This window comes from Lissotriton vulgaris, chromosome 7, assembly GCF_964263255.1.
Source record: "Lissotriton vulgaris chromosome 7, aLisVul1.2, whole genome shotgun sequence".
In the NCBI taxonomy this organism is placed as follows: Eukaryota; Metazoa; Chordata; class Amphibia; order Caudata; family Salamandridae; genus Lissotriton; species Lissotriton vulgaris.
The window spans coordinates 825373061-825398646 of NC_141695.1; the positions used below are offsets into that span (position 1 = coordinate 825373061).

Consider the following 25586-nt stretch of genomic DNA (forward strand, 5'->3'; position numbering starts at 1 on the left):
CATGAATTAGGATATCATCGCTAACGTTAAGTACACCTGGCAGTTCTGCAAGTACCTCTAGAACAGCATTCTGGGAATCCTCACGGCACCATAGATGCCAAAATATGGTTGTTTGTACTGGTGGAAACCTATGTGTGTCAAGAATCTGGTTATATACCTTGTCCCTGGGACCAGAAAGAGTTGGTGATATTTCGAGTCAATTCCCCCACATATTTTCTATGGTGGTGGTAAGCTGCAGTTTTCTATTTACGACGACATTTGGCACCCACATGTGCACACAGATGCGCACCTTCCCATGCTGTTTAGGCTTCCTGGTCTCTACGATGTGTGACATCAGTGGGTCTTCCGCCGCTTCAATGATGTCTGCCTCCTCTAATTGCTTCAGTTCTTCCTCCACCTTAGGGCAAACGTGGACCACCATCCACCTCTTGCACGGGGCTGTTGGTTGCCAGGGGCTGGGCGGCGATGCGCAGGTATTCATGCTTGCCTTTAATGTATCCAATGACTCTGAATAACTCAGGAAACTCTGCTAGGGATCCTTGTAGCTTGACATGGTGAGCTTGGAATGGAAAATGCACTAGGCACAATTCTTGGACTGTTTGACATCTCAGTAGCATGCCATGGCCGTACTGCATCACATTCACTTTTATCTCCACCTTTTTGTTTTGGTTTTGCATACCTAACAAAAACTCCCACAAGTTGCTGTGGCTTGGCGTTTCCTTAGGCACACACTTACACATGGGTTGGTCTCAACTTTGGCAGGTTTACCAACTTGCTTAATAGCTGTCTGGACATTAAGTTGAAGGTGGCACCTCTGTCAATGACTGTTACTGGTGTGGCTCAGGATGATCTGATCTGCACAGCTTTGCAAGGTGGTTAGCTTTCTTGCAAACTGCGCACTTTCCCCCATCGCTGGGCAGTCTCTTAAGTGTGCTGCATCACCCACGTGATCGCTGAGGTTTAGCGGCATCGTCACCTTTCTTTTTGCCACTAGCATCTCTTGTCACATAGTTGACAGGTTCATTTTCACCGGTTTTTGAGACACTCAATGACGGCACATTTATGTGCTCCAAGATTAGAATGTAAATTAGTAATTTAGCTGGCTCTTGTAGGATTTGCTCGCGCAGCTTGCTGCGGTGCATCCCTTGTACAATTTGCATCCAAGTTTCCTCAGGCTCATTCCTGAATATGCACATACTGGCTAATTCTTTCAAATGAGTGTAGAAAGTGTTTATGGACTAGTCTGCCTACTGTGTGGCCTGGTGAAACACGAATCACTCATAATCTGGTTTTACCAAAGGTTCAAAGTAGACATTGAGATCAGCCACTAAGGTGTCATACTTGTGGGGTGGCTATGGCTTCACTTCTCAGAGTCTTCAATCCTTTGTATATTTCCATCCGTCCTAGGTGCAGTAGGAGGATGAGAAGGTTTCTAGCGACATCTACTTCAGTGGTGGCAAAATATATAAAATATATTTTCAGTTGCTCTACCCACAACCTCCATTTTGGGGCCTGTGCCACTGGTGAGCCAGTAAACAAGAAGGAAGGATTGAAGGGCTTAGACGTTGGTCATCAAAAACAGTGATATGTAAAGTCACTGTATGTCATGGTTTCTGGGCTCTAACCTGTTTGGCATGCAATCTTATTGAGGCACGAGAAATTCACAGAAGCGTGAACCCAACTCCGTCGGAGAGCTAGTTGAACCGAACAGTCATAGGTACTTGTGTGGGAAACAATCAGTCCCTACGGGATAATGGGGACTGGGACAGAGAGAGATCAACACAAGAACATAATGATTTTCTTTTCATTCTTCATTGTAGTTGGTCTTGTCCTGCGTGGGAGATACCTCGTTGCTAGGCGCACTAGGTCTTTGCTACCCGGTCAAATATGCAAATGGAAACAGCATGTTAAGAGAGTAAGTAAATTTGAAATGATAGATGTATTCAAATTTTTGCAAAACAAGAGCAAATCACAAAAACAAAGAGCCACAAGTCATCTGAACAGTCAAATTATAAATGAACAATAAAACCAAATCATACTGCAACCACACAATCATAGCAGCTAATAGATTACGTTCAACATGTTTTATTAATTTAATTTAAGAAATATTTTTTTTAAAGACATGGCAAGATGGTCAGTTGAATTCATCATACAAACTAATTAATGAATAGTAAGAGAAAAAGAAAATCAAGTATAGCCACACTAAAAACCAGTCCAAAATTGGCAATAAAATTCATCAGATGAAATAGAAGATAAAAAATCTATTTACATAATTCGAAGTTGCATATTACTGTTCATTTCTTTAGTTCCAATTAATTTCTTTGTAAACTCATTAAAGAAATTAATTATACAGACTCACAAAAATATAATTAAAAAAAAGAAGGAAGTGCTATTGTGAGATTAAATCCAAAGTGGACTTTAGAGAGCCATCACATATGCAAAAAAAGTCTATTTTTGTAGCTGAAGGTAACAATTGCTCACAGTCATTCATTTCTTTGAAGGCAGATTTCATACACTTGAGAAAGCAGGAAATCATCTGTTCAGACTCACCCTTTAGGCAAACCTACACTGCAGTTAAGCAAGTTCTAATAGACAGACACTGGAACATCGGTTTTAGTGATATTTACGGGCAAATGCTAGTTTAGAGCAAATACAAATGCAAATACAAATTTGAGGCCCACATTAATAAACTTACAGGCACCTGCTTCGCCACCCTAAAAATGCTCCGCAAATTCTTTCCTTTGCTCCCTAGGGATGCTAAGGAGACGGTTGCCAGAGCACTTATACTGGCTAGGCTGGATTATGCAAATGCACTGTTTAGTGGCATCCCGGCCTATTTGGTAAAACGCCTCCAAATCATCCAGAATGCGGCAGTCCGACTCTTGTTTAACATCCCGAGATGGAAGAGCGTTCGTTCTGAGATGCGCACGCTCCACTGGCTTCCTGTTGCCCAACGCATTCTATTCAAATCACTGGTGCTTGCGTTTCGTGCGTCTCATGATCAAGGCCCCCTGTATCTGAGGAAGAGATTTACCAGCTATGTTCCTGCACGCCCCCTCAGATCCTCTACCTTGCACAAACTTTATCTTCCCCGCTTCAAACGAGCAAGACTTGGTGGCCAATCGATCTCAGTGATCGGGGCCCGGGCCTGGAATGCTCTCCCTCTCCAGCTACGATCTATGTCCTCAGTGGCTGTTTTTAAAAAACATTTGAAAACTCATCTGTTTAAGAGTGTAAGTTAAGTTTTCTTGTATGTCTGACTGTCTACCTCTCCTCTACCCGCGCCAGGATACTCTCCAGTAACGGAGCGCGCTATAAAATAATTTATACATACATACATACATACATACATACATGAACTAGTGACTCAGAAACTTCCCCACACAAGCAACACCAACGGTCTACGCCTTGCCCCGTCTGCTGTTCAAGTATGCTCTAAAGGAAATAAGCCCAAAGCTGTATCTCATTGAGCTATTTTCCGGTCGAGTGGCTAAGTCTGCTTTAAATAGTAAGGGGTCACCGGAGAATTATAGAGTGGGAGAGTACGTCCAAGCTTGCTTGTGTAAGGGGTTTTAGAGGGAAGTGTGCAATACCTTGCACTCAGAATGCACACGCCCGTCACTTTACAGGCAAGGTCGCAGACACCTCGGAGCTGGACCCAAATATGGCAACGTTCTTAAAAAAGTTTGCCAAAGACCCCAAAAAGGGGGTTGATAGTGCCTGGCAGCTGCTGATAAAGCCAAAGACTTGAGCTCTCCTATAGATCTGGACATCTTGTTAGAATGGTCTCAGTGAGCTTTATGCCTTCTGGGTAATGATTATTGCTCCATGCCAGGAGAACGACGCAAATCCTGGTTGATTAGAGTTGACCCTTAATTGGCTGAGCTGGCAACTACTGAAGTGGACCCCTTGGTGAACGGCCTTCTATTCGGCGAAAAATCTATAAAAGATCCAAGCAAATCCGTAGCCACCTTCTCACACTGAACAAGGCTCAGTCCTCAATCAAGAACGCTCTCACAGGGGCATTTTTGCAATGGCCAGATGCTTCAGAAAAAAAGAAAACAAATGCAAATAATCAAAAGAGAATTAATCACTCTTCATGTTTACACCAGGGTCTAGTGTTCTTTCCGTCACAAAAAAACCCTCATTCACATGGAAATTTTAAGTGCGGTATATCTCGATTTTCCCGCAGTGAGTATTACGTGAAAAGCATCATGATTGGGTCTTTCATTGTGCTTTCCTCCGCCTGGAGGGAGACCACCTGGTATGCGCAGTAGTGATTAGCTATGGTGAGAGTGGAGTGTGATTAAAATTACCTCCTGTCAGAGCTACGTTTAACTCTGTTGATGATGGGGAACGTTTTTGGAAAAGTAGGTGGTGTGTAAATAGAGGTGTTACTGTTCTAATGCACCTGTTTAAAATGCATGAGCGGTCAACATGTTTCAGCCCTCTGGTGCCCAATTGGGTCATTGGGGTTTAGAACCAGGTGGTTGCACATCTACTGTTGCGTGATGTGCAAAGAAATCACTAACAAAAGACTGACTGAAGACATACTCACCAGCGTCACAACGTACAATACAGCATCCAATACAGTCAAGAAGATTGTGAACAGAAATTGGCGCACTCCCACATCAGCGAAACTAAAATGGCCAAAACCAAGATTCGCCAATAAAAGAACAAAAGAACATCCGTGACCTGTTGACCCACATGAGACCACAGACAAATATACTGAGAACAGAATCGATAACGACCATGTGGAACCTTGCACCCATCACTGGCCATTACCCATGTGGATCCTGCTTTGTTTGCAAATTAACAAAAGTAACTAAGCCCTACAACTCAAACCTGACCTCAAATGGACGTTAAAAAACCTAACAAATTGCAACACAACCCATGTGATTTATATGATCACATGCCCATGCAGCCTTAAACATATAGGCATGACCTGTCGAAAGATAAAGCAGCAAATTGTTGAACATAGGAGCAACATCAAGTGCAAGAAAACAACACCAAAAATGAGTACCCACTTTATTAACCAAAAACATACAATTGAAGAAATAAATTGGGTTGTCCTGGAAACATTAACAACAAAAAATGAGAATGCAGAACACATCCTGTTTGAAAAGGGACAGAGATGGGTCCACCGTCTGAAAACCTACGATGTAGGGTTGAATGATAATATACTGTGGCACGCAATACCACACTGAAATTGACAACTTAAGTACTCAGGAGATGCACAAAACCACTATAAGGTTATAAGATCCTACTGCTAAGGAAGTGACTACTCACCAGATACGTGATTATAAGGCAGCTCCTAAATTCTGTGCCAGCCTCATAGTCAAAAAGTTATTAAAAGAGAGGATAAACTAACAAACAAAAACAATTCTTTGAAAAACAAAGGAACTGTGTTCAATATTTAATTAGTCTTTTAACAGTACTAACTAAATACACATACATTGAATAATAAGATCCATATTAATCCCTTGCATGTTTATAACGGCACCCGGCCATCATGAGTCATGGCCATCATGAGTCACGGTGGGCGTGTGCTCACGATGGCCGGGATTCCCGCCCACTATGCAAATGACCCTCACAGTGCGAAAATTTGCCGCGCATGCAAGGGGTTAAGGGTACTAAATCAGCATCACCTCACAAATGTGCTTTGTTTTCTTTTAACGTTTTTAATCTCCTCACTTTGTGAATATTTGCATAACAAATAAACAACAAACAAATGTTTATGAACTCAAGTCTATCTACTATGCCAACTCCGGGTCCCATCATCATTAAGAAGACTCCTCTGCCGGCAAGCGTCACCGGGGCATGGCAGAAGGAGCGAGCACAAGTCACTGCAGAGACATCTTAAAGGTATGTTCCAGGCCGACGGGAGGAACGAGCACAACACCGCGCTCCTCTCCGCCATATTCTCTCTTATCTTTCAATACTTACAGAGAGTCACTCTCCGCACGTCCCCAGACGGAGTTGACTTGAAAAACAAACAAGCATTTACAATGCAATGGTTTCGCCTTTGGAAAAGTTAGAGCTATTGGCATTGTAAATGACAAATGTTGTATTTATGTGTTGGTTTTGAAAACAGATAAATAAATGGCATTGTCATTTACATTGCCATTAGCTTAATCTCTCGCAAATGTGAGACCTACACACACCACCCAGAGCCACACACACACACACACCCAGAGCCACACACACACACCCACCCAGAGCCACACACCCAGAGCCACACACACACACACACACACACACACACACACACACACCCAGAGCCACACACACACACCCACCCAGAGCCAGCCACACACACCCAGAGCCACACACACACAGACACACACCCAGAGCCACACACACACACCCACCCAGAGCCACACACACACACCCAGAGCCACACACACACACACAGACACACACACCCAGAGCCACACACACACCCACCCAGAGCCACGCACACCCAGAGCCACACACACACACACACAGAGCCACACACACCCAGAGTCACACACACACACACACCCAGTTCCCAGGTTTCACGTCTCTGCCAGGACAGGTCCCACCAACAAGGTCTATACCCCAAAAGCTTTACTGTCATCTTTCTGATATCGACAAAATGGGTGCCAAACAGAAGGTGGGTGGCATTAATCTATGTAAGCATTTGGAGACAAGTCAGCCTGCACTATGAGTCATTGTGCGCTCCAGCAGCTTATTAATTCCTGTTTCAATCCTCTCTCAACCACGAGGGCCCTAATGCTCATAACACCAAAACACTACAGTGCTCACATTTGGGCTCAATTGGTGGTAAAAGCTCTGAGTGTCACAATCTTGGCCCAGTAACTCCTGTCTGCCATGGCCTTCCTGAATTAAAAAGCCCCCACATACACCCTCACTTTATTGAATTCAAGTGCATGTAATCAGAGCTTTCAGGTAAACCACTGCCAAGAGAAAGATTTAAACGAGAAACATGGGCACACGTTTACATCTCTAAGCATTCTGGGATTTGCAGTCTTTTTCTTCCTGTGCGCGAACTGTTTAAGCAATCCATCATTTTTTGACAATGCTAAACTAGAAACTAGGTCACTCGAGCATTAGGTAGGCCATCAGCGCCATGTCAGCAGATGGGATGCGGCGCGAGGAAGGAGATGAATGGGCAAGAAGGAGCAACATGCAGAGGGACACTTAGCTGGACTGGGAGATTAGTCCAAATACACCCACAGGCAACACACCTTCAAAGGATCGCAACATCAGCACTTTTCTAAAGCGGCAGCTGCAGGGGAAACTTTGCTGAGGCGCATACTCATTTTCAGGGCCCTCAGACGCAGCCCAGAAAATAATCAGCAGGTTCCTCTTTGGAAGAAAACACTCCTGCTTACAAAACAAAACCACCTGCAACCCCCCCCCCCCCCCCTCCCCCCAGGCCACTTTGCTGGGGACTGGCAACCGGCTCCTTAGTGCGAGGCGAAACAGGGCCGTGCGCCTGCAGCCTTGACATCCACTAACATGGGCTTGGGCAAACCAGGGATGGGGCTCTCTCTGCCCAGACACACACAGCAACAAGCTCGCACTCAACAGTACAGGCAAGCACAGAGGGGCACAGTGACTATTCGGCACGCATAAACCAGGGATGTAGCTCTCTCTGCCCGGACACTCACAGCAACATGCTCGCACACAACAGCACAGGCAAGCACACAGGGGCACAGTGACTATTCAGCACGCATAAACCAGGGACGGGGTCTCTCTCTCCGGACACACACAGCAACATGCTCGCACACCAGCACATACAAGCACACAGGGGCACAGTGTCTATTCGGCACGGATAAACCAGGGACGGGGTCTCTCTGCCCGGACACACACAGCAACATGCTCGCACTCAACAGCACAGGCAAGCACGCAGGGGCACAATGCACTCTTCGGCACGCATGAACCAGGGACGGGGTCTCTCTCCCCGGACACACACAGTAACATACTCGCACACCAGCACATACAAGCACACAGGGGCACAATGTGCTCTTCAACAGGCATAAACCGGAGAGTAGGCTCTCTCTGCTCTGGACACAAGCAACAACATTCCAGCATACAACAGCACATGCAAGCACACAGATGCACAGTGCACTATTCGGCACGCATAAACCAGGGACTTAACAGGCTCTCTCTGTATCGGACACACACAGCAACATGAGTCAAACGGGCACATGGACAGCGGGAGGGGGGCGGGAACGGGCACACGGACAGCGGGAGGGGGGCGGGTTAACGGGCACACAGACAGCGGAAGGGGGGAGGAGGGGCAAGGGAAACTAATAAAGACAAACAGAAAGCAATACATTGAAGAAAGGCGAGAGAAGAAAACAAATGAAATGAAAATACCATGGACGGGGGCGCCGGAGGGGGGAGCGGAACAAGGGAGGTGCTGGAGGACACCGAGGCTCATGGCGTTCGGGCACAGAGGGGGAGACCACACCTCCGGCATCATGGAGACATCCTCGGGGGCTGCTGAAGCCAAACAAGAGAAAAGGGTCAGAGCTGCGGAGCTTCCCAAGTAAGCTACTGCCCGGCCGCCATCTTCGGAGGAATGAAAAAAAAAAACCTTGGAGAAAAAAAAACCACACGCCCACCGCCGCAATGACGTTCTATAAGGGGCGGAGAGGGAAAAAATCGCCAGAACGCCCACGAATCGCCTCGCACAAAGACGGACAGATCTCTCTTCCAATGGCTAGCCTCCATTTATGGAGCTAGCCAATGGAAGAGAGAGGCGGAACTAAGGCCATACTGTTCTAACAAAAGATTTTGCCTGCGCGAAATGCTGCTGCGCAGCTGTTCGCCAGGCGAAACCTAAAAAGGTAATGACTTTGCTCATTATCGCATAAACAACTGCACACAAGTGCTGCCGATAATTTGCCTAAGCACCGCACTAAGGACTGCACTGCTTTAGAAAAACATACGCTAAAACTGGCATTTGGCTTCATATGTAAAATGTCAAGCCTCCGATTAAAGGAACAATCAGCGAGGCGCTACAATGAGAACATTTAATTCAGTCTCAACAACGGGGCAAACACACGGCCTCATTTACTAAGCCCATTCTAAACCACCAGGGACTACAGATATCGTGCCATTTATAATCTGGCGTCTATACCCCATTCATTTTGAAAAATGTATAAGATCTTAAAGATGTGTATAACTAAGTTTCTCACATAATTAGTCAGAGCACAGCGACAATGAATGTTTTGTGCATCACTTGTTACAGGATGAGATCTCACCAGATGTAAATGTAAATGTAAATCGCCTCCTGTTAAATGATCTATGGTCTTTTCTTTCTTTTGTTACAGGTGTAACTCACCTACAACAAGTCAATGTGGCATTAAGCACACATATGAAGAAGGGTAAGTGAAATACTTACCTATGAACATCACGCAACAGTAGATGTGCAACCACCTGGTCCTGAAGAAAGGCCAATAACCCAATGGGGCACCAAATGGCTGAAACATGTCGACCACTCACGCATTTTAAACAGGTGCAATAGAACAGTAACTCCTCTATATACGCACCAACTTCTTTTTTTAAACGTACCCCATCATCAACAGAATAAAACGTAGCTCTGATAGATAGGTCGTTTTAATCACACTCCACTCTCACACTCCACTCCCACCCTCACCATCCCTGATCACTACTGCGAATACCAGTTGGTCTCTCTCTAGGTGGAGGAAAGCACAATGAAAGATCCAATGATGATGCTTTTCACGTAATACTCACTGCGGAAAATCAAGAGATACCGCACTTACGATTTCCATGTGAATGAGGGTTTTTTTTATGATGGAAAGAACCCTAGACCCTGGTGTAAACAGGATGAGTGATTCATTCGCTTTTGATTATGTGCCTTTTGGATGGAAGCCGATTGAATCTCAAGCTTCTCTCTCCCTCATCTGATTTCGAAAACAGATGCTTCAAAAGCCAGGTGCTGGGCCGTGGTTTCTCACAGGCCTTCCTCAGAAGATATCCCCACAGACGCAAAAGTTAAGAATCCTACTCAGGCTCAAATGCCTTCTACCTGTCACACAAAACAAAAGTCAGATGACATCCCAACGGGGCCGGCAACTATGGTGGAAACACAACAGGGGAAACGTCCTACTCAGGTAAAAATAATTCCTTATTCCGAGGTAACACTGGGGTGCAGGGTCAAGTTTTTCTTGTGCAATTGGCAGACAGTCGCTCTGGATCCCTGGGTTCCGGAAACAGTGCATGGGTTCAAACTGGATTATGCCTGGCATTTTGGAGCAGGCCATGTTCTTTTTATCCCTGTCTTGGGCCCACAGTAGGCACAAAAGATATGCTGCCACCTGGCGTAGATGGGTTGATTGGTGTAGTGAGCGGGAAACTGATCCTTTGGGAGAAAGTGTTCAAGTGATTGTTCATTTCTTATCAGAGTTGTCAGTCAAGGTTTAGCTTACATAACGGTTAATAATTTTCGGTTTGCTATTTCTGTGAGTCATCCGCAGGTGAGTGGTAGATCTGTTGGTGAACATTCGCTAGTTTTAGAGGTGTGCAGTAAACGCCGCTGGTGGAGCTTTGGCACACTGTGCTCAGTTTGGAGCATGGATTTCAGCAAAAACTACCCCAACCACAGCCTAGCAGAGTTGACCGGCACCCATCCCTACACACGCAGCTGGTGTATCTCTAGAGGCCGCACTCAAATCCTTGTTGTTCTGAGATCAACAACCGAAGGTTCAGAACGGTTTATGCAAACTTGACTTAAAGCTGCAGCGTAACCTTCACATCGTTTTTATATGCTTACAAATCCACTGACTCACCCTTGCGTCCCCAGCAGCTTTAAAAGACCCGCAGTAGTTTCCTGTAGAAAAATAAATATAAACAAGTGCAGCCTTTTATTTGTGTATAGATTTACTCAGAGCAAACCCCAGTCCTAGGAATAATATCCTGGAACTTTATAAAGCAAAGGTTGTCAAAGTATGTAAGCGTGATGTTCTGCAAACATAAGGTAGTTGATGTGTTACTGAAGAGAGCAACACTTCTATAAAGAGCAGCGCTCTCTTATTTAGCCAGAATAATGTTTGATGAAACTCTAGCTTAATACAAACTTTTTTTTAAAAGATGCGTTATTTAACAGATTGGTTTTATGTGCCCTAAAGAATGCCTTAAATCACAGGTTTTATTCTGAAAACTCCCCACTATAAGTGCTCAAATCAATAATAATGAACATACGCCCTAAAAATACTCCAATAAAATTGATTAAGGTAGCAGTATACGTTAAATTTATTGAACGTTGTGGATCATGCAGGACTAAATACTTTCAAACGAATGAGTGCGGTAAGTAAGTTGAGGGGCTGCAAATGTTTGAAATTGAACTTCTCAAAGACTGCGGTTATTCTTTTTGGGAATAACACGTCATTCTGGTCCCTGGCGTAGTGGTCATCTGATCTGGAAACACTTCCCACACCCACCCTGAAGGTAAATAAATCTGGGGGTACTTTTAGACAATCACCTGAAATTCAAACCTCAGGTGAACAAGGTCACCTCGTCATCTTTTCATGCTCTCAGAGTGATTAAAAAAATTAAAACATTCATGCTCTTTCATCTTTTAAAAATGGTGGGTATTGTACTTGTTCTGAAAATACTGGGTTATTGTAATAGACTTTACGGAACTTCCAACCCTTTAAAATGCTGCCATGCGATGCCTCTTGAAAATTTCGAAATTCCATTCGGCAAGAGCAGCTGTCAGGATATTGCACTGGCTGCCGGTTAAACAACGTACCTCTTTCAAGGCATTATGCATGGCCTATAAGATCTTTCATGAGCAAGGCCCTTCCTATTTCAAGAAGGATTTGAGGTGGGACATGCCTGGCAGAACTCTACGCTCTAATTTCGCTTTGCATTTGGTGGTGCCAACCTTTCAACAATCCTCTTGGTATGGCAGGAGCTTACATTGGAACAGTCTCTCTCATGATCTCAAAGCAAATGCATCTCTTACTCTAGTCAGGAAATCTCTGAAAACCTTGCTCTTTGCCCATCAATTTGACAACGGAGTTTCACATTTTATTTGTCTCGCACAGTGCTTAGACACTTCAGGGCAATCATTGCGCTTAACAAAACTACTCATTCATTCAACATTCCTGCAGGAATGCAATGATTCCTGTCTATGTAGTTCAGGTACTTTCCTTGACTTTTAGACCCCCAACCTTGAGATAAAACCCTTCAAACATACACAGTATCTCTAGTCTGCATTCTTTGGTTTTTGACAATAATATCCCACTGCAAGTTGATGTGTTGTATGCGTATCTGCCCATGGGCTGTCAGTTTTTAGTTGCTGCACTCGAGTTCCTTCTCACATTTATTACCACCTGTGCCTCCTACGCAGTGTCTGCTGACCCAGTGCCATGCCTGGATCCTAGCCCTGCAGCAGTGACCTCCCTACGAGCGCATGGACACCCAGGGGTGGCTGACAACATTAATTAATGGTGGGGCACAGACCATAAATGCTGCCGTCTGCAGGGCACTCCAAACAGATGCTCCTCTTCCATGCCGATCATGGGGCTGACGAGGAGCAGGAAGAAAGGGGAAGGACTTCCCATCTTGTGCACCTCATATCCTTCCAATGCAGCGCCAGGATTGGTTGGAGCAGGCTAAACTAGCGCTCATTTTGAAGCTGGGGGCACTTGCCTGCAATCCCAAGGCTGTTTTACAATGCTGGGATTTCTGGCTTTGGAGTGTGTATGTCAGATTGGCTGGCTGTAGGCAGCCGGCCAATCTGAAATACGTACTTGAGCACCAACAACGTTATCTTGCAATCTGAAGGTATCTGCCCCGCCCTCACCATCAATCAATACAGCCGGCAGCACACACAATAATAAAATGGTAATAACCATTTGATTATTCTGTGTTTACTGCTGCCCTTGCAGCAAGTGGGGCATCTCTCTTCTGCCACAGAAAGAAACTGCCCCTGCTGAGTGCTCTCAAGGAGCAGGGTGAGGTTGGACAGCTCAAAAAAGAGAATGTAAGTAAAGAAAGTTCTCCACATCAACCGCTTCCGCGCCGGGCTAATTACCCTGCGGTGCGGGGCCGCGCTTTACACCGCGATGCTCGTAACGAGCCCAGCTCGTCATGCTGCACAGGGGAGCTGTGCTCATGACGAGCTGGGCTCATTACGACTTCGCCCACTCCTTTAGAACGCCCGCACAGGCGGGGAATATGGCCTGCGTGGGCCGTTCGCGGCAGTTATGACGAGCTCAGCTCGTCATGAGCACAGCTCCACTGAGCTCAGCTCGTCATAAACATGCAAGGGGTTAACACCCCAAGTCCATCTAACAGCTGTTTTGTGTACATGTTGTAGGCCACTTTTGTAGCCCCAATATCATTTGAAAGCCCTGACAAGTAACCCCTTTTAACTCTGAGAGTAAAAAAATTGGGTATTACAATATGTGACAGTGTGCAATCCAGTGTGGTGTGTGCTGGAAATAGTCTTGCACCACTACTAGTGTTTTTGGTAATTTATACTGAGGTCACTGCAGAGTACTGACAACCACTTTCAATAATGAACGACATCGAAGGTGGGCGGAATTACACTTTACCGAATAACCAATTAATATTGTGGGCCATGAGGGAGTCAGAGATGGGGCAGCCTCTGACGAGTATGACCACTCCTTCTCTCCGTCCTTTGTGCTGTCTGCCATTACCATGATTCTGATTTTCATGCTCCAATAGGTTGAGACTTGTTGCAATGTGTGTAAAAATAAACTGACCCCGCTTGCAGAACTCCATAGAATTTGGCTGAGTTTTTTAGCAACTCCGAAGAATTCAGTAGAGTGAAACTCCGTGAGCTCCTTTCAGTCCTAGTTAATTTGCAAACTATTCTGTTGTGTGGGATGTAGATTTGGTTCTCTGATTTTTAGGGACTTGCCCAGCAAATGAGGACCTCATGGGGAAACAACTGTCAGCTAATTTGACCCTGATTTTTTGCCTCATTTCTTGTAGTTAATTTTCTGATGTGAAGCTTGGCTATCAAAGGTAGAGTATTTACTCCCTTTGGAGTTTATTTCATATATCCAAACAGACTAACACTGACTCACGTTGTGCGACCTATCACGCTTTTCCTGATAATCACAAATTGTGTGTGCTAAAGTGCCGTAGGGCTTATGAAGAATGTAACTGCGAATATCGCAAGGACCAAGGGGGTCAATTCCTTATTGCTCTCCAAATACTTTATCGTCCAGTATTCACAGCAAGGCTGGCTCGTTGGGTCATGTGGTTGTTGCCTGAAGAAGGAATCGATGTGGCCACTTTGGGGCACATTTGGTCTGAGACGCTATGGCATAAATGGCTTTTTCCACAGGGTCAAGGCTACAGGACATTATGCCAGTGGTGGATTGAGCCTCCAATTCCTCTTTTTTAAGGGAGTTTATCACAAACCAATTGTAGATGTCACTTCTTTAGTGGTGGCAAAGCTTTCAACAAGAATAATCCAAAGCCTCCAGTCCTGACATAGAATTAAAAAAATCCTAGCTATCGTATCAAGAATTTTCAATTCTATTAAGGACACAGAGGCAAAGATTTTCCCATCCAAGGCTATGATGATAACGTAAATTAGAAATATTAATGTTTTTATAGTTAACCATGATGATTATCTATCTGACATTGTGCAGTATCTCAACCCACCCTTTAGTTTCAGCTTCTTCTTAAGAGAGATTTGATTTTATGACTGTTTTTCTTGTCAACAGGTTCAGATAAGAAACAAGCATAGCCCATATTGTGCACGACCAGTTAAGGTTCAAGATGGAAAGATTGGTGTGGCAGTTACCTCTTTCACAGTGTCTAGGTTGTGATCGACCATTGGCTGGAGGTTGTGATTGATTCTGGATACCCAAGTTGGAGACTAGTCGTTCATACACAGTTGAAGTAGTTCTGTATTCACAAAGAAAGAGGAACTTCAACAGTCTCAGGGTACTTTATAAGGACTGATGGACTTTGGTTGGTAGAAGTATGAGACTCATCAGAAATGTAGTTTAAAGTTTTGTTTAATGTTGATTGACTGCTATTTTTTTGTCAGTAAAGAAAGAGAGGCATAATCCTTGCCTACATGTCCTTAATAGAATTGGAAATTATTGATGCAATAGCTAGAATTGTTTTTATTCTTCTAACTTTAAGGTTGCTTTGAGTTCTATGTACTCTCTCTGGAAGGTGTGCTGACTCAAGACTGATGTAGAGTGACGCACTGTGTGGAGATCCCTCTCAAGGATGGCATGACCAAAATACCCGGCATATTACCGTGTGTTAATTCAATGGAAGACTCAAGGGCCTCCTGCAAGTAAGATCTTGCATAATAGGCACTTTGTTACTGTAGGGCGTTGCTTTTATAGCCAGTCATGCCCCTAAAATGGCTCCTCATCTCGCCAGAGGTGCAAAGTCTCACAAGAGTGGGTCTCTCCTGGTACTGATGGGGGTCAAAGGGCCGCAGGAGAGAACACAGATATTTCCAAGGAGACGGAATTCCTCTAAACCCCCTTTCTGAGGCACCATCAGGAGATCCTGCTCTGCCACACTGTCTTTATACTTCTCCCATAAACTCACTCTGTGGTGCTAGCCCTCTGCAAACCTTGGCAGCCATGACAATGTAGAGTCTCTTGATTTGGCTTGGGGTCCAGCCACTCTGACCCTTTCAGCAGTCTTCGCGGCACTTTGTGTGCCTTTTCACTTGTGACTGCTGAGGAACCTAAGAGACTTGAGCATAGTGAGCTGTGTCTCGTCAAGGTACATTCTGTTCTCCATTTTGTGAACATCAGCTCGGCGGTCCTAGGAAGTATCGGACACATTCATATGATGCGTTGAGTTTTATTATTATCGTTTTTTTTCTTGAGAATGTTCAAGGGGGGCCAACGCCTACTCACCCACTCTTTGCTTTCATTCCTTTCTGTTTGCTCTTCTTATATTGATTTGAGCCAACTCCCTGCTGCAGCGTTTCCACCTGCCTGCCAGCTGACTCTCTCCTGGTATTTGCAGTGGCAGTGTGAACTAGTACTGCTGGTTCTAGTGGCTTAGGACTAAAACATCCACTGCAGGGGCCTGTGTTCGACCTCATTGTCACAGGTTCAAATCCTGGTGGATCCACTCAGCCTCTCATCCTTTCTTAGGTCGATACAATGAGTACCATTCGGGTGGGTAACAATATATATCTGTTATTGAGCTCCAAGATGCCCCTTTGGGGGTGAACGTGTGCTTTACAAATACATGTTATGTTACTGTGTGCCTTTCCTTTGCACATGTGCATACATGCCAACAGACACAATTCAAGCGGAAGATTCACTATTTGTGAAGCCAAAAACGTCTTAACTTCAGCTATCTCCCACCTGAAATCGGCTCTGCTTTAATAGAAGTCAATGGGGGAAATACATTCTCTCGATGATTTTTTAAAACAAATCTCCCACTTACCTCTTCTGTAATGTTGGTATGTATGCATGTGCAGCTCTCCTGCAACATCAACCATTAGGTGATGCTACGGTCTGAGGATTCCTCTTGGCGTGACACAGTTAGCGAGAGCAGCAGTTCTTGTGGAGGATATTGGATCCCGTCCAGCGTCGCCAACGTTGCTTTACGTGGTGTATCAAGCCCGCGGGTGAAGTACAGAGAACATAATACACTATGAGATGGTGTTAACAGTTCCTTTATTCTCCTTTTAATAAACCACACCCTGGGCCCCACCCCATTTATATATCAAAGCGTGAAATCACCCATCCAACTTAAACTATCCAACGCACATTAGGCAGAAAGGAAAAGACCATTTCCAAATCCCACCTGCTACCAGTGCAAACAAACTACGGGTGTGCAGTCAACAGAGGCATCCACTTACTTTTACCTGTTTCATGTTTTGTTGCCAGCGATCATTTTGTTGCTCTGCGTATCTCTTTCTGTACGGCAGTGAGCTGCAGAACTACAGCGTTAGGCGATTTTCAGATAATATATAGCATAGCAGAGTACGGTTTGGGGCAGCGGTGTCAAGCTTCCCAGGTCAAAGTGTGATGCTCTGCTCCAGGCCAGGTTTTTTTCTTTTGAAATCTGGGACTTGTAGTCCTGTTCATTCTATTATCAAACAGGAGTAAAAGTCCCAGAATTCAAAAGAAAAATCCCGGGACTGGATCAACATACTGTACATGGACCTGGTAAACTTGGCATCTATGCATGGTGTTCCATAGAGTAGTGTGCGTGACCAGTTCAGTGGTTGGGTGCATTAAAAATAGTATGGGAACTGTGATGCCATGTGCAAAGGGGTCAGGGTGAGTGAGCATAGGGCCGGGGTCAAGAGCGTGGCTAAAAAAACAAATATTCTGTACCTTTTTTCTAGCTTCCATCTTCAGGAAACTGCTGCATATAAAATAAGGCAAAGCTTTAATTAAAAATAAATGCACCTTAAGTTAATCAGTGTGAAATGCAGATTGTACATTATTAAACATCTATTAATGCACCTAGAGGGCCACAGAATCCAGTTTGGTGCAGTGGGGAATTGTGACTTGTGTATAATTCGTTTTACGAGGTCCCAGAATGTGACAGAAAGCGCTGTGAATATGTACGTCATTATTTTTAATTTGCATTACACACAATAAGATAGGCTGCTACAAAATGCACAAAAAAGTTTTAAGTCTAAAAATGTGCTTTCAAAATATAGATTTTAGTAATATTCAGACTGTGTGTAGTGCAATTTATTTTAATAATTGTCTTAAAAGCACACACTTCACAGTGTAGCTGGAAGCTTCTTTACGATACCTTTCAAAAAGAATTAATGTGTGTCATCAGGAAGCTTCAAGTGATTCCATTATTTAAAGCTAAGATAGCAGAAATGAAGGGACCCCCTCAAAATTAATGTACGTCAGGGAAAGAGGGGAATAAGTAAACACAGGAGTATAAAATTTCCCTCATTGACCATAGTACTTCATTAATGACATTCTTCAAATTCTTTATATATCAATTTTCAAAGTACACTAGTGACAACCAAAACAATTCATTATACTTTTTATTTTCCCAAAACATTTCTTTTTATTCCTTTTTTTTGTATAAAAATTATTTCATTGTTTGTTTATATCAAAAAGGTATTTCTTTTCTTGCAAAACAATCTCACAACAATCATTCCATTCCAACCATACTCACATCAAATACACTCAAACAATATCTGTACACGGACGAGATCTAAATGACAAAGGAAAGTCTCTGCCAAAAAATAAATCTCAATGCAAAGCATGAGATTCCGCACTAGGTCGGAATGGTTGGAATGGAATGATTGTTGTGTGATTGTTTTGCATCCAGGGGTGTTTTTTGTGGACTGTAATTGTTTCTAAACTTTTTGTTTTTTACTATGTATGTATCCAATTTAAGTAATGTATTTCTGATGGTGATTTTTCTATGATGTATGCACATATAAAGTTTATGAAATAATGTGATAAAGAAAAGAAATACCATTTTGATATAAACAAAGAATGAAATAATTTTTATACAAAAAAAGGAATAAATGTTTTGAGAAAATAAAAAGTATAATGAATTGTTTTTGGTTGTCACTAGTGTACTTTAAACATTGATATATAAAGAATTTGAAGAATATAATTAATGGAGTACTATGGTCAATTATTAAAAGCTAATACTGGCTTACAAGCATCCTTCACATTTGCAGATTGACCAGTTGCGTCCATTTACATTTCTTTCATTAAGCAGGCACCCTGCAAGACTTGTTTAGTTAGCTGTCTGCGCCTCCCTCGGTTTCACAGCACAGGAGACTCTCTGCCTTACACTTTAGCTGAAGCATTTCAACTTTCGGAATTAACAGTCCGGAATTGTTTTTCTTAAAATAAAATAAAAGTACGGGCACATCCTGACCATTCAGATCCTGCCCACTTCGACCACTAGTGCAGTGTCAGCCTGGAAACGTGATCTGACTGCAGCTGCCAGCTTCCGTCTGTTACTGTTAAGGAGGGGTTTGTTTTCCGGAGCCGCAAATCAAGGCAAAAAAGCGGAATACCTTAATATCTCGAGCCTTCCCTGATTCCGTGACGTCTGGGCTTAGCATGTGAAGAGGGGGAGGGGCATTCACTTGAAGTTGTCCCTCTACTTGGGATCAAAGTCTTCCACATCGTGCATACGTTGCTTGTTTCTTCGGAGTTTGTGCACCATGGCAGCGAGGCAGCTCCTGCCCTTGTACTGGAGGGCAGCACTCACGCCCCTCGAACCAACAGCCTCCAGGGTTCCTTTGTGGGGACCCCCCACCCTCTCTATGTGTACCAAACCTAGTCCCTCGCATCTTGTGTCGGTATGCCGCAGTCCCTGTGTAACATTAATACATAACCTTTCGAATCTCAACATTCCTGCTCCCTCTGGGGGGAGTCAGTGTGTCGCTTCTCGAGCCCCAGCTTTCTCAAGAACCATTGGAAAGATCACCCATCGTCGTGCGGCTGCTGCCTCGAGCGGACGCAATGGAATCCGACACTATTACCAGCGCACAGGGGGGTCTGGAGATTCCCAACACCAACTCCAGATAGTGGATCTACGCAGCGACACGCTGAGCACCCCCTGTGCGGAGATGAGGAGCGCAATTGCATGCGCAGAGGTCGGAGATGACGTTTACGGAGAAGATCCGACTGTAAATGGTGAGGGTCCTCTCAGGGCTTAATTTTGTAAAATATTACTGTGCAGGTGCTCATTTTTTTTAGAAAGCTACTCCCACTCCCGGCTCCACCCACTTCCCCACTGACTCCACCCACTCCATCTATTAGCTCCACCCACACCCTCAACTGGCATTGCTGAGAGCCACATACTTGGCAACATTTTAGGAAAGGGAAGTGGCAGATTTGGAAACAGAAATTGGGAGAATGTAATTAATTTCCCCATTGACCTCTATTCAAGAAGATGCAATTTCAGGCGGGAGACAGCTAAAATGAAGCCATTTTTGGCTTGAAAAATCAGGAGTCTCCCGCCTGAATCAGGTCTATTGGCATTTATGGAGATATAATAGTGCAAAATAATCTATCCTATAACAATGTATAATGTATGGTGGTAGGTGATGTTCCCACACAGAGCTGAAGGTGGGATAGTGGTGCCTGTTTGCCACTGCGTTAATAACAGAGTCCTGATGCTCTTTCTGATGCTCTTTTAAACTCAGTGAGGACTAATGGTAACAACTAAAGTACATTATTGATAGCTTTCTTTTTCTATCGATATATGTCTGCTTTTTATGTCTATATTTCAAAGGTCAGTTTTGTATTTGTCATTTAACTTCTCATTTGATTATCTTATTGAATTTTAGTGTCATTTTACTGTTAATATTGATGCGGGGCTAAATTATAACACCTAACAAAACAGATTTAATTTAATCTCTCGGTACCTAATCTCTAACCTGGTCCAAACCCACTTGGACTCCACAATTATTTTAGAATGAACACGGAGCACCATTTGTTGCTCTAAGTCTCTCAATTTGCTTCTAGATAGTCACCTCACCCTCCGCAAACATATTAACTGTATGGTCCAAAACATCGACTGCACGCTGATATTCGTCCATTGGATAAAACCCTTTATTTCGGAACAAGACCAAACAGATGTTGTTAAATCTCTAGTCATCTCTAGTAGAGAGTATAGTAATTGCATTCTTGCAAATATTCCTAAAATGTAACCTCCCCACTCACTTAAAAGTCAGCCTTCATGCTGTTGCCTGACTGACCTCTGGGAATGGTGACTCTAATATTGAATTAGTTAGATCTTTTCTATAGGGTCTAGCATGTTATGGAAGAAATAATGTTCCCTATTTGTGTTGTATTTAATAACTTATTATTTTGTTCTCACATAAGTACTCTTGATAGTATTCATAGTGCTTATCCACAATTTAAAGCACTCTGATGCTCTTGTGTCTTGTATGAAGCATCAACTGGTAAATAATGTACAAGTACAGCAAATCTATCAAGCTGTTTCAAGTGCGCGCCATTAAAATTGCATCATCCGCATAGAGAAGAGCGGGTATAGGCCGCCCACTTGCTTGGGTAATATCTTGACCACTCGTTACCAGTGCATCGGCCATCCCGTTAATATACAGATTAAAATCCAATCACTCCTCCGACCCTCTCCCTGCAAAGTAAGTAATCCCAAGTCACCCATGGCTTATGCCCCTTTGGACCAAAATTATAAACAGTTCTCTACAACAAGGCTGTATCCCAGATACCCTCAAAACTGGACAGGTCTCTCCCATACTAAAGAAACCCTCAGCCGACCCATCTGACCTAAACAACTATCATCCTATCTCCAAAATTCCTACCTTTGCCAAACTACTGGAAAAATGCGTTCATCACCAACTCACTAAGCATATTGATCACTTCGACCTGCTTAACAAACACCAATCAGGCTTCAAGGCGAGTCATAGCACCGAATCAGTCATGACACACATTATTGATGATGCGCTTCAAATCCTGGACCAGAACGGAGCATGTCTTCTCATCTTGCTAGACCTATCTTCAGCCTTTGATACGGTTAAACATGAAAACCTGATAGCCCCATTCTATGTTTTAGGATATCTATCTGGATCTGTACTAAACTAGTTCACCTCCTTCCTCCATAACCGAACGCAAAAATTCAAGGTCAACAGCATTCTCTCCAATCCAGTACCAGTCACGTTGGGAGTCCCACAAGGCTCCTAACTATTTCCGATATTGTTCAATCTCTTCCTGGAACCCCTCACTGAATTGCTTCATGCGTCTAACGTCCAATTTCATATGTATGCGGATGACACACAACTCTATCTCAAGATTCATTCCAGACATTACAGTGCTCAACACAACGCTCAGGAACACCCAGATTTGGTGGGCAGAAAACCATCTCAAATTGAACGCCCAAAAACTGAATTCCTCCTTATAGCCCCACCCGTCAAAGTCCCCATGATGCAAGACCTGGTCAAACATATTACGGCATTCAACGTCTAACCTAACCTTGTAGACTCAGCTAAATCCTTTGGAATAACTCTTGACAGCAACCTAACCATGCAGAAACACATTAGTAATGCAACAAAAGGAGCAAACTTCCAGATAAACACTCTGAGGAAGCTGAAACCATTTTTGCCAGCAAGCGATTTTAAGTTGGCAGTTCAAGCGCTAGTTATCCGCAGGGTGGAGTACGAAAGTATATCCTTGTGTGGCCTCCCTAGAGCGACAACAGCACCCCTAAGAGCCTCAATAAATGCAGCAGCGAGACTCTTCACTGGTTCAAAGAGAAGCTCCCATATTTGCCCAGACTTAAAAGCCTTGAACTGGCTACCGTTTGAAGCCAGAATCCACCTAAAAATAGCATGCATGACTCATAAGGCCCTACACCACAAAACACCCAGTTCCCTCGCACAGAAGTCGACGATTTTGGGTGGAACAAGAACTTCAAGAAACGCTGAAAACCTGCTACTGAAACCCCAAAGATTCAGCAGGAAGAAAACATATAAACGAAGCTCCTCTGGGATGGCGCCCAGGATTTGGAACTCACTGCCCCCAGAAACCAGACTAAATGCTTCTACCGTTTCATTCAAAAAGGAAGGGAAAGAGTTCCTCATGTTGAAACTCACCTACCCATAGTGCAAGGTATCTCGGGAACCAAGCACTCCCTTTCCTTTTACACCTATTTGGACAGGGGGCCTCCAGACTTTCTAGGTATGCACACTGACCACGACCTAACTCAAGGCTCTTATGTTGTACCCTAATGCCTCACTTTGCACTATGTGTTTTGTATTCTTGATGTGCCTGCAGTTATTAGTTTGTATACCCAGCCTTATTGATTGTAAAGCGCTCTGATATCCGCAAGGATCTTGTTCGCGCTATATAAGACCTCAAAATAAATAAATAAATAAAAAGGAATGGGGCGAGGACACAGCCCTGCCTGATCCCCTCCCCACTCCTTATGGGGAAAGCTTCCGTGCACTGTCCATCTACCCCATAGCGAACACTGGCAAAGCTCCATCATATAGGCACTGCAGAAAAGCAATAATGTTAGGGTCCACCCCATAGCCTGCGAGGATCTCCCATAACCTAACATGTATTACCGAATCGAAAGCCGCCGTAAGGTCAACGAAGACTAAATACAGTCTTCCCTTTTTGGTTCTTGTATATTTCCCTAGAATGATAGCCAGGTTTAAGCTCTGTTCTATGGTGCCGAGCCCTTCCCGGAAACCGTACTGTAAATCTGAGAGTACCTGGTTTTCTTCCTCCCAATCCTGCAAACGTTCCAGGACAACCTGCCACCTTCACCATTGAATCAAGGAGAGAAATCGGTCTATAACAACCGGGGTCTTGGCGGTTTCCCTTCTGAAAGATCGGGATAATAATGGACTCCACCCAAGTCTTTGGAAATGTAGCACGGGCGCTTGCATTAACAAATTGAGTTATTAGGGGACCCCATAAAACCCCATCAGGGCCGGGGGCCTTACCCCCCCCCTGGCTCACGGCAAGGGCTCTGTCTACTTCATCCAACATTATTTCCAGCTAGCCTTGATTACATTGCACAGAATAGACACCCAGGGATTGCTGGTCAGGAAGCACAGCTCCATTATAAACTTTAGAGAAGTGACTGACCCAGACATTTTCCGGTAACACAATCTCAATAGAGGAGCCTTACCCCTTAAAAAACAGGGGAGGGGCCCTTAGCACCTTCCAAAAGGCCATAGAGTCCTTCCGTTGGGCTGCAGAGTGAAGAGATTCCCAAGATTCATTCCTTAGGGTTTGTTTTCTATCAGCAATGACCCTCTTATATTCTGCTCTTGCCTGCCTTACCCCCAAGGGAGATCTAGGTTGCTTGTGCAACTCGGCTTTCAATTTAGAGCGTGCTTTAGTGCAGGTGTTATTAAACCAACTCAAAGTTGTAGGCTTATTACGGCATTGGACACATAATAAATTCCTAACCTCGTTAGTTATTTCGAGGAAGGAGTGTACTCGTGAAAAGTAATCATCAGGGTTCTGGTGTTTACTCAACTTGTGTTCAACTGCATAGTCTTAGTCTTTTATTTTTTATTTATTTTGAAGACCATTGCGGGTATCAGAGCGCTTTACATGTCATATATTGAATACAAGTATAAGCATAAAAACATACAATTAGAGGTGATTTAGATATAAGGTGCTCAAAAGTACAGACTAGTAATTACAATACGGTGCTCAATAATACAGACTAATAATTTGAATACAGTAATAAGTAAGTAGTGCAGTGCAATAAAACGATGGATTTAGGCCCAGATCTCTGTACTGGGGTGAATGTATGACATTGTTCTGCATTCTGTCCATCAACTGTTGTTTTTGCATTTGTCACCCCGGATGGTTATGCTCAGACGTGAGTCCCATGCTCTCCACGCCACTGGAGTCAAGGTATCCTGTCTGAAGACAGTTGATAGTCAGAAACCGGTCCTAGGATGCTTGATTCCGGTCCAGGAAAGACATGGCTTGGCAGTTCGGGCTGGACTGTTCCCATGAGGCACAGGGTCAAGGATGATTTGCATATGGCCATGTCTGAACCTGGGGTGGTGTGGAGTGCAAAAAAACGATGGATTTAGGCCCAGATATCTGTACTGGGGTGAATGAATGACATTGTTCTGCATTCTGTCCATCATCTGTTGTTTTTGCATTTGTCACCCCGAGTGGGATGGGTATGCTCAGACGTGAGTCCCATGCTCTCCACACCACTGGAGTCAAGGTATCCTGGCTGAAGACGGCTGATAGCAAGAAACCGGTCCTAGGATGCTTGATTCCGGTCCAGGAAAGATATGGCTTAGCAGTTTGGGCTGGACTGTTCCCATGAGGCACAGGGTCAAGACTGATTTGCATATGGCCATGTCTGAACTGGGGTGGTGGGGAGTGCAAAAAAACGATGGATTTAGGCCCAGATCTCTGTACTGGAGTGAATGTATGACATTGTTCTGCATTCTGTCCATCAACTGTTGTTTTTGCATTTGTCACCCCGAGTGGGATGGGTATGCTCAGACGACGGCTGATAGCCAGAAACTGGTCCTAGGATGCTTGATTCCGGTCCAGGAAAGATATGGCTTGGCAGTTCGGGCTGGACTGTTCCCATGAGGCACAGGGTCAAGGCTGATTTGCATATGGCCATGTCTGAACTGGGGAGGTGTGGAGTGCAAAAAAACGATGGATTTAGGCCCAGATCTCTGTACTGGGGTGAATGTATGACATTGTTCTGCATTCTGTCCATCAACTGTTGTTTTTGCATTTGTCACCCCGAGTGGGATGGGTATGCTCAGACATGAGTCCCATGCTCTCCACACCACTGGAGTCAAGGTATCCTGGCAGAAGACGGCGATGGATTTAGGCCCAGATCTCTGTACTGTGGTGAATGTATGACATTGTTCTGCATTCTGTCCATCAACTGTTGTTTTTGCATTTGTCACCCCAAGTGGGATGGGCATGCTCAGATGTGAGTCTCATGCTCTCCACACCACTGGAGTCAAGGTATCCTGGCTGAAGACGGCTTATAGCCAGAAATCGGTCCTAGGATGCTTGATTCCGGTCCAGGAAAGATATGGCTTGGCAGTTCGGGCTGGACTGTTCCCATGAGGCACAGGGTCAAGGCTGATTTGC

The 25586-nt window shown here is 44.2% G+C and overlaps 1 protein-coding gene across 1 annotated transcript in view; it reads left to right on the forward strand.

Moving 5' to 3' along the window:
- The first annotated feature begins 19055 nt into the window (after positions 1-19055).
- Positions 19056-25586, forward strand: part of LOC147702481 (uncharacterized) — a 341914-nt gene continuing 335383 nt past the window's right edge. Inside the window, exon 1 of the mRNA XM_086931085.1 lies at positions 19056-19634. Within this exon, the coding sequence (XP_086787211.1) occupies positions 19160-19634 (475 nt within the window). The 5' untranslated portion in view covers positions 19056-19159. The remainder of the gene's footprint in view (positions 19635-25586) is intronic.